Below are 9,750 nucleotides of genomic sequence, written 5' to 3' on the forward strand. Positions count from 1 at the left end.
TGCTACCAAGTTTGATGAGAGTTATATTAATTGCTGGTATATTTGATAACAGTTATATTAGTTGCTGTGATCTTTGATGACACTGGTGTTACTGCTGGTATGTTTATTTTATTTATTTATTTTTTTTTGACAACAGAAAAGCTGGTATGGAATCATTCACAACAATTGTAGTAAAGAAGTGGAAAAGTGATCCTTTGGGGTGGCGTGTTGGCAGCTGTGGAGGGAGGATACACATGAATAGCTGTAGCTGTTATTTATTCCATGTACTAAAATTTCAGCAGTCACGAGTTGTGAATTTTATTCAACCCTTTTCATGCATGTTTGCTTACTTGCGGAGCATCTATTAAAATCGCTCTGTAGATGTATGCATGAACTATGATAACTTAAGTGTAGCTAAACTGATTTTTATTTAATTTCATATTGTACAAAAAAATGTTAAGGCGTCAGTATTACTTTTGTTTTACACATCATTATGTTTGACAAAATCTTCATGGACTGTCAACTCCTGATGTTGGGGATAGAAATGGTCCCTGAAACATCAATAATTTCTAACCAGCTGACATGGCTGATAGCCCGAGAAGATTTCATCAACTTCATCCACTCTGAAGGCTTAAGATTTTACATCATTATATTTATTGGTGTTCTCTACTATGGAAACCATGTTCAAGTTTTATTTAGTACATTTTAAGAAATAAAAAACTTGTAAGAGCTGATGGATTTTTAGCTGTTGCACATGCATACTTAACAGATCAGGGTACAGTGACTCGCTAGTTATTGTTATGCTAAATAAGTAAGAGTGTTACCTTATCTATTTCAGTTGCTTAAAAATTACTTCAGTAAAATCTACATTTTCAAAAGGTCTGCACATAGCAAAACATAATAAGAAGAAATTGCCTAACAGTGATGGAACAATTATGGCTTTGTAATTCTTAAAGCAGTTTTTTCTTACAATGTAGCCTAACATGCTTAGATTGCAGATAATTAGTGATCATAGCATGAATGAAGGAGCAACAGAAATTAGTCTGTAATTTTCATCATAAGTGGCGAATTGAACTCAACGAATCCAAATCAGTACATATTGACTTTACAAACAAGAGGATTGCACAACAATCAGTCTTCATCGATGGCACTCAAGTTCCATACATCAACACAGCGAAATATCTTGGAATAACTCTAGACGCCAAGTTACGGTGGAAAGAGCATATCAAGAAAAGTCGTGATGAGCTCAACAATAAGTTCAGAAAAATGTATTGGTTGCTTGGACTCAATTCTGAGCTATCAATCCACAATAAATTTACATTATACAAACAAACTCTACGTCCAGTTTGGAGTTATGGTATCCAGCTCTGGGGCTGTGCCAGTGAATCCAATATTCAAGTGATTCAACACTATCAGAACAAAGTGCTAAAGTGTATTGTCAACACACCATGGTACATTCGTAACAGTGACCTTCATCATGACCTTGGGATCAAGACAATTATAGATATCATCGCTAAGTCCGCCACCTCTCATGAAACCATGTCAACATTGAAGCGTCCAGACTTCTCAATGTGAACAATATCATTAGACGACTCAAACGGAAGAAACCGTTCAAACTAGTTAAATGTTAAAGTACTAAGTAATTCAGTGGAAGTGACTTAGTTTTAATTTACGTAGAATATTAGGTTTAGAAAAAAATTAATCGTTGGTTATCCAACTAGTTTTAATTGTAATAAGTTCTGGGTTATGCAGTATTTAATTAGTAAATAAATTTTTTATCAAAAAAAAATGAAAGGAATTTTTAAAATGCTGTGTCAAAATCACACGAGTGCAGCTTGTACAGCCCATATTTATGTATCTCTGTGTGGAAGTCTAGTCAATTTGTTTGGTCTGTAGGAGCATCTGGAGTAATTTTTAAGTGACTGTTGATAGTTGCACCTTTCAGAGTGGGTTGCAAATGTGGAAGCTGAAGGACGTGTGATTGAAGCTGTGATACACGTTTTGAACAAGACTGGCATTTGTGTAACAAACCTCCTTGAAACCATCAAAATGGCTGAGAACAATGATGAATCTCAACTGTGTCTTGATCTAAATCTCTTGAACATTTATTCTGCATACAGAAACAGCATGGATGATGATTTGGAAGTAATTTTTATTCTTATTGTATGTTAGCACAGGCTTAGACTAAAGTCACCTTGTACTGAAACACAGAAAGAACAAGAGAATAATTATGATATTTATGAACATTTAATTGTCAAATGGCAATATTTAATACTGAATCAAATTACAGTCATCAGGACCTGGTGATCACAATATAATATCTGTGTTTGATCTCTGGTCAGACCTGTTTGTTGACTTTTCTGCTCATATGTTGAAATCTTAACATCTGTCAAAAGTTTAACTCTGGGAATGTGAAGAACACAGGCTCCCAGAGGGTCAGAGCCCACTCTAAGCAATAGGTCCCCTTTGGCACTCATTCTCAAGATTATACTGTCACTGGTGTAACAGAGTCTGCCCTGTGCTTGGCCTCAATTCAGAAATGCACTCTGTGTCCGTGCCAAGGCAGAGAAAGGCCGGAAGAATCAACACTGACCATGTTTGGAGGCACTAGACAAACAACATTTATCACGTGCTTGTTGCTTATTTCTTACTTGGCTTACTCTTCAACCCTCTAGATGGAAGCAGTGTTTTCATGCAAAATGTATGTTGACTTTCATCATGGTGCGTGGCATTATATCCCAAAAGATAGAACTCTTCTCCTACAAATGCCACTCAAATGGAGAGGTTCCATAGCACAGGCAGTTAGTCTCTTGCTTCCCACTGCAGCAGGCCATGTGGAACTTGTGGGGGACAAAATGGCACTGGGCCAGGATTTGTCCAAGTTTCCCCAGCCAATTCTCATTCTGTGAAATGCTCCATATTCATTTATCACCTGTTATTGATGACGTATAGTCTTGATGGTGACAGCACCAGTAAGTAACCAACTCATGTGCAAAGAATCTTTAAATATAGCTTGTTAAAGCTTGAAATATTCAAAACATACAATGATTTTTACTTACAAGATATGGTTTTGTCATGGTGGACTGTGACTGAGGAATATTGTCTTCATCTTCATGGTTGAAGAGTAAGTCAAACAGACAAGTAGAGTATTTGTTGCTTGTTCTCTTCCAGTTTTATGTTGAATATAATAAGTTCAGTATCCAATTTTCTTGGAAGAATGGTTGATAGGTAAATTCCCAGTCTGGGGGCCTGGCAGTGCATGTGTTGTTATCAACATGTCTGCTCAGCTATGAAATTAAATTATTCATTATACTTTTCTTTGAATAGGAATTAATGAAGAAGATGCAAGATGGAAAATTTAGTTTGTCAGAATTTATCAAATCACTGATCACATTGCAAACTTCAGCAATTCATCGTATTGAAGGCAGTGGGTTGCAAGACATGAGCAATGTGTTACCTGAACTTCAGACTGTCAATGCTGAATTTCAAGAATGTGAAATAATGTTCAGTACCATTGAAACCAAGCTTCAAGAGAAGTTGGGCCAAGTTCAGAAGAGTTATGAAGAACTTTGTAAAGGTATGATGCACAGGTTTCCTTACCATCTTTATTTTCTTTGTGTATGAATAAAATTGATGAGCTTGTTACCTCAGTAGAATAATAAGCTGTGTTCACAGAAAAAATAACTGTTCATGTTGAGAGAAGGAAAAAGATCTGGGCTCTGGTAAACTTGAATAATTCCGTTGCTGGGTACAATAATACCAGGAAGACGAAGTAACTGGAAATTAAAATTAACCTCTTAAACATTACATATGTTGATAATTACAAGTTATCACCAATTCTTATTGTGAATATGGTTAAAATACCATAATTATAATCTTTTACTGACAGTTAATTGTGACCCATACTGACATCTGGCCAATGATTGAACTGATATTGAACATATGAACTGAAAAGCACATCATTTTATGCGTTGTTACATTCAGTTCAGAATCTAATTTATATCATTTCTTCCTCTTTTTTGTGTGTATGTGTGTATGTGAGTGAAAATTGTGGTTTTACTCTAAGGGAAGAAGAATTGAAATACTGACAACAATAACTGAACCCAAGGAATGCAAAACTTCAGAGGAATTTAGAAAATTACTTATACCAGGAAGCTTCATAATATTTACTTTTCACCTAATTTTGTTAGGTCTGTTACATGAAGAATGTTGAAATTGGTATGGCATGTAGCATACATGGAATAAGTGTATTTGTTCATTTGTATAACCTCAGAATATGAGTCCATGTTAAACAGATCTAGGTGAAATAGAATGTGTTTATATCAGCTGAACTTAATTTATTATAATGATGAACCTGCTGTAACAACTGAATATTTCTTTAACAGTTAAGAGCCCGGTAACATCTCAGGAACTGTTTTGGTTCCCAAAGATACTACTAAACTGCAAACCTAAGACAACATAAAGTAAGTAAAAGTAAAGGTATCTCTGTAACAGGCCGTGGAGGTCCATACAGTTGTGAGATGTTGAGGTTCCTTCATTTTCTAGACAATCAGCTCATAGACGGTGGCAAGGTTGTCAGCCCTACATGCCAGCCACCCTTTACCCCCAAGAATATTCCTGGTACTCATTTCTGTTAGAGGCTGAGTCGACCCCAGGGTCATAGTGCAGCTGGAAGGATTAGGTAAATTGAAAAAAATCCAGTGACCTCATCGGGGTTTGATCCTGCGACCTTCCGGGTTGCAGCATAGTGCCTCAACCAACTTCACTACTGCTACCTAAGACACATGGAAAGATAAATTAAATTGGAGCTGTAAGAGACCAACTGCTGAACCAGAAGAAGTTTTGAAGAATTTCAGTGAAGCTAACATTCAGTCTGTAGTCTAATGGCCTAGGCTTATCTCTGCCCTTTATTATAAGGTTTGTTCTTATCATTAAAAGGTTAGACATGTTAGAGCACTGTAATGGACGTACTGCTACTGCCACAGAGAATTTGCCCTGCTGCATCCAAAAGTCCTGTGGTGTGGAGAGAGTAGGAAATATCATTATGTTGCAAGTGTTCCTTTTTGTTTTCAGATTTTAAAATTTCGAAATCCAAAATTGCAACAAAAGCAAAGGTGTCATCACCCACTCTTTCTCCAGTATGTGCTGCTGTCAGTGCTGAAGATGTATATATTACAGACCAAACTCCAGTTCGTGGTAAGATTTAGTTGTGTTGCTGTTGATCATCTCTGTCATAGCATGTAATCCAGGATAGCTCACAAAAATTGGTTGGAGTGGTATGGAATGGATTCATCTGGCTCATGATAGGGATAAGTTGAAGGCTCTTGAGAACACGTTAATTAACCTTCAGATACTCTGGGAGATTTCTGAATGGCTGGGTGACCAGTGGCTTCTTGAATACTTACTTTAGTTAATGTCTCCTAAGCAACATCTCCCATATGTTTCCCAGCAGGTGGATGAAATGTACTCTGAATGGAATGTAGTGAAATTTCTATTTCTTTTTTCTCTTATTCAGATGTGAATAGAATCTTGTGTAACAAACAGACAAAGAGCGAGGCTATTGCTGACATAGAGCTTAATCCTCGGCTCCTACAGACACCAGAGTTTGACAGAGAATATGACAGCCCACTGCATACAAGTAACTTACCTAGTGCCAGAAAGGAACACAAAACTCCAGCTTGCAAAAGTATATGTACATTTCGTGGAACAACCAACAAGAAGTCACATGCCGGTAATCTGTGCTCTCTTACCAGTTCCCTTGTGAAAAAGAAGAAATCTGTAGGAAAGGCACTACAGTTCCAGTCTGTGCCAAGGATGAATGTGGTAGGTATTTACAATTATCATGTTGTATTTGCATAAACTGGACTATAACAGCAGTGTCAGTAAACAATCAAATGGAATTCTCAGGTAACACTGATATAGCACTGTAATTGAACTTATAAATAAACTTATTTGGTAATGATTACCAGTATTTTTGGAAACATTGATAAAATTTGCAATTGTAAGTAGATATTTAATAAAAAATATTGTTTCTTGAAACAGGAGAACAGTTAAATTAAGGGTAATATTGTCTGAGAAAGAAATACACATAATGGCCTCAAGTTCATTTGATTTGTTGACAAATTGTGTAAGCTGTTGAACATGGTCATATATATACACATACATAACCACCTTGCCCCCTCCTCTAGTGATGGCCCCCTTTTTTTAGCTTGTTATGGCTATGTATCATAATGTCTAGTTGTTTCCTTTTTGCTTTGTTTGCTGTGCCTCAAAACAGAGCAAGAAGGAAACAACTAGACATCACAACAATACAGTACCATAACAAGCAAGGACCTCTGAGGGCTCAAAATAATATCCCAACTTTCTGTTTTAACAGAAGAGGCACAAGGACACAAACGATATCAGTTTCAATCCATATAATTGTAATAAAAATTTCTAAGTATGTATTACAAACTTTATAATAGTAGTTTCTGAACATGTTGATTTTATGCCTTCTGTAGATTGTCAGCTGACCAGAACATGTAAAGACAATAAATATCTACAAATTGAATCACACTGGACAGTGTTAATAATTATTCTATAATTTAGTTTACTAGTGTGACAGACAAGAATGAATACGGTTAAGTTTGTCATGTACTTCCAAAATATAGTCAATCATTTTGTTGGCATTTTATAAATTTGGTTTTAAACTGAAATTGGTAATTTTGTTGCTTTAAGCAAGCATTCCTTCATTGTTATGAAATATGTAATTAATTGTATTTTTATTTTAAAGCTGCATCGCCAATCACGAGCTGTGCCGTCTGTCGTCAATGAACTATTTGAGAAATCTCCAGAAGAAACACAGGAGAGGGTAATGAGTATATTTCTGAATTGTAGCATTTGACCTTTGAGGGGAGGAGGTGGTGTTTGAACCTAATGACATGCTGATATTATGTTAGTTGGATATAGAACACAGTTGTCAGTTTGTACAGTAAATATCCAATGTTCTGTTTTGTTTTAAATTTGAATAAAAGAAGGTAAAGCTATCCCTGTGACAGGCCATGAAGACCCATAGAGTTGTGAGGTGTTGAGGCTCCCACATTTTCTAGACAGTCGGCTCACAGATGTTGGTAAGGTTTTCAGCCCTTGCACACCAGGCACCCTTTACCCTGTAGGAAAGTTCCTGGTACTCATTTCTCTTAGAGGCTGAGTCGACCCCAAGGCCATAGTGTGGCTGGAAGGATTAGGACAACAGAAAAATCCTGTGACCTCATTGGGAATCGAACCCACGACCTTCCAGCTTGTAGCATATTGCCTCAACAAACTGTGCTGCTGTGTGCCCTTTTTTAAACCAGAATTCATTCTTTAAACTACAGACAGATATGGAAGGGAATTTTAGGAAATTATGTACAGACTCCACACTCATCAGTTTTAAGCTTAAATTTCCTGAGTTTGCTCAATGCAGGAATCAGTTCCCATTGGGTGGAGTAGCCTATGATGATGCAGCTGTGAGTACAGTATTTTTCATACTGAAGTTAAAACAATCTTTTCATAAAATGTTTCCAAGATTGTCTTCTGGTAAATGACCCATAAACTGGTATGAAAGGAGAGGTGATGAAGTAGTGACAGATGTATTGACACATTAATCTTAATGTGATGCGTGTTGCAGTTGCATCAATCACGTATGTAGCCCAGCTGCCCAAGCAGTGCATCTTTTCTTACCTGCCTGCCAAATTAAAATCTTTTAGTTTCCAGTTTTGTGGATTAATTGTATTTATGAAGAGCTCTATATTCTGAGATATAACACCACGTAACAGACTGTTGTTACTTGCTTCATAATGGTTTCTTGTTTGGCTTATTCTTCAACCCTGAAGATGGAAACAACATGTGCCTCTGAAAAGTTGGTTGACTTTCAGTGGATTAATGCATTATATCCTAGAAGATAAAACTTATTGTAACCACCAGTGTGAAAACTTCAAATCCTAATTCTGTGTATGTTTCTGGATTTAATCTTCTCAGATTCCTGCCACCTCAGTTGAAAGTAAATCTGCAATATCAACTCCCTCACAAGACTGTTTTGGTGGTAAGTCAATGCTCAGTATAAGTTATTCTTTTATAATGAGTAGTATCATTAATACTTTAGGCAGAAACATATCTCTCCCTCTTTTTGTGTTATTTGCATGATGTCACAACATACTGAGGTTACAGAGTTGTAAATATAATAATCGGACAGTAGTTGGTTCAGCCATGTCACACCCACAGAAAGAACTGTTAGTGCCACTGTTTAGAAGGCCACACAGGTCTTAAATCGGACTTTCTTATAGGAAATTTTTGTGTGAATTTTACTGTACAGCTGATTGATTTTCAGATGTGACATCTGGCATGAAGATAAGTCCAGCAGATCTGCTTTGTTCCCCAAATCCCAAAGAAGCAGAACAGCAAACAAAGGGAAGTCGTCGGAAATCACTGGATGCTATTATTGAGCGATATTTGAAAGTCCGGAAGAATATGGACTGTACATGAGATTTAAAAGGCTCATTACTTGTTAACAGTGTATGATGTGTGGTGATTGGAATGAGATCTTTCTAATATAGAAAACATATTTTCTAATAAACTTAAAAGAAAAGTTGCTTCATGGCATTATTCAGTTATATTCTACCATCTAGTGCTACAGTTAAGAATTTGTGGAGCTGTACCTCAACTCCATCATATGTCTCCATGGTTTGGTGCTCAATTAATAAAACACAGGGACTTTACCTTACTTTCTAATGTAAAGGTAATGTGAATTTGTCCCTGTGCTTAATCAAGCACAATGCTATGGAGATGTATGGGGGAGTGGAAGTATAGCTCCACTGTTCTTGAGCTTGTCACATGAGAAATGGAAAAATGGCTAAAAAATTGCATTATGTAACGTGTTTCATAGTTTATTGAAAGCTGTTGATACAGTTAGTATTCCATACTGTGGCCTTCTGTCTTAATGATGCCATATAGTATGATCAGTGCATGCGTATGTTTCAGAGGAATTTACTTACACTGTCTTCAGGGTAAAAAAATAGAGGCTGCATGTTCCTTCAAAATGTCGGTGCCCACTTACCAGACTACATGGTGACATAACTGAAAACACCATAGTATGTATCTGGCCATTGTAACATGAGATGTTATATACAGATATCATCTATTGATTCTATATATATATATATTGTATATGTTTGTTTTGATACACCTCTTTATGTTTATTTAGCTGGTTAGGAATAAACGTATTACAGAACTGAAATATGTGTTATCATAATTCCCAAAGGACCACATGCCTATCCTAACACTGTTTAATCTGTTTTTTACCTTCATACCTGAAATGAGACCACTAGGTGGAAGGGTAGTATTATTATGGATCTTAGAGAAATAGGATGGGGTTGTATGGACTTGATTTGTCTGGCTAAGGGTAGGGCCCAGAAAAAATTTTTTTGACCACAATGAGCCATGGGTTCCATAAAACACTGAGAAATTCTTCAGTGGCTGAGCAACTGGCAGCTTCTCAAGAAGCACTCAGGTCCATGGAGGCAGTTATACCTCAGTTTTCTAAAATATGCTTAGTCATCCCTCTTATTTCTAGTCTCCCAAATGGAGTCATCCCTTGAGATTTTCCAACCGAAATTGTATATGCAGTTCTTGTTTCCTTTTGTGTCCTACATGTACTGGGTTAAACAAGTTGGCTCAAGCAGCAGTGCTTCTGATTTGTATTTGGAATATCACTGGTTTTAAATTTTGGCCAGATTACTGACAGGTTCTTCATGG

The 9,750-nt window shown here is 36.6% G+C and overlaps 1 protein-coding gene across 1 annotated transcript; it reads left to right on the forward strand.

The window, feature by feature from the left end:
- The first annotated feature begins 118 nt into the window (after positions 1-118).
- Positions 119-9,233, forward strand: LOC111871995. The gene is made up of 8 exons (XM_023865444.2): positions 119-1,611; positions 1,912-2,124; positions 3,307-3,556; positions 5,053-5,175; positions 5,495-5,802; positions 6,752-6,829; positions 7,978-8,041; positions 8,327-9,233. The coding sequence occupies exons 2-8, from the start codon at positions 2,029-2,031 to the stop codon at positions 8,479-8,481; spliced, it is 1,074 nt and encodes a 357-aa protein (XP_023721212.1). The 5' UTR covers positions 119-1,611; positions 1,912-2,028; the 3' UTR covers positions 8,482-9,233.
- Positions 9,234-9,750: the final 517 nt, after the last annotated feature.

The sequence above is a fragment of the Cryptotermes secundus genome, unplaced genomic scaffold (assembly GCF_002891405.2).
Source record: "Cryptotermes secundus unplaced genomic scaffold, Csec_1.0 scaffold8013, whole genome shotgun sequence".
In the NCBI taxonomy this organism is placed as follows: domain Eukaryota; kingdom Metazoa; phylum Arthropoda; class Insecta; order Blattodea; family Kalotermitidae; genus Cryptotermes; species Cryptotermes secundus.

Bases quoted from the DNA above. Each gene is read 5' to 3' on its own strand.
- LOC111871995 (XM_023865444.2), top strand. From the start codon at position 2,029: ATGGCTGAGAACAATGATGAATCTCAACTGTGTCTTGATCTAAATCTC. The intron at 5,176-5,494 runs GTAAGATTTAGT...TCTCTTATTCAG, and splicing joins AGACCAAACTCCAGTTCGTG to ATGTGAATAGAATCTTGTGT. The intron at 5,803-6,751 runs GTAGGTATTTAC...TTTATTTTAAAG, and splicing joins CTGTGCCAAGGATGAATGTG to CTGCATCGCCAATCACGAGC.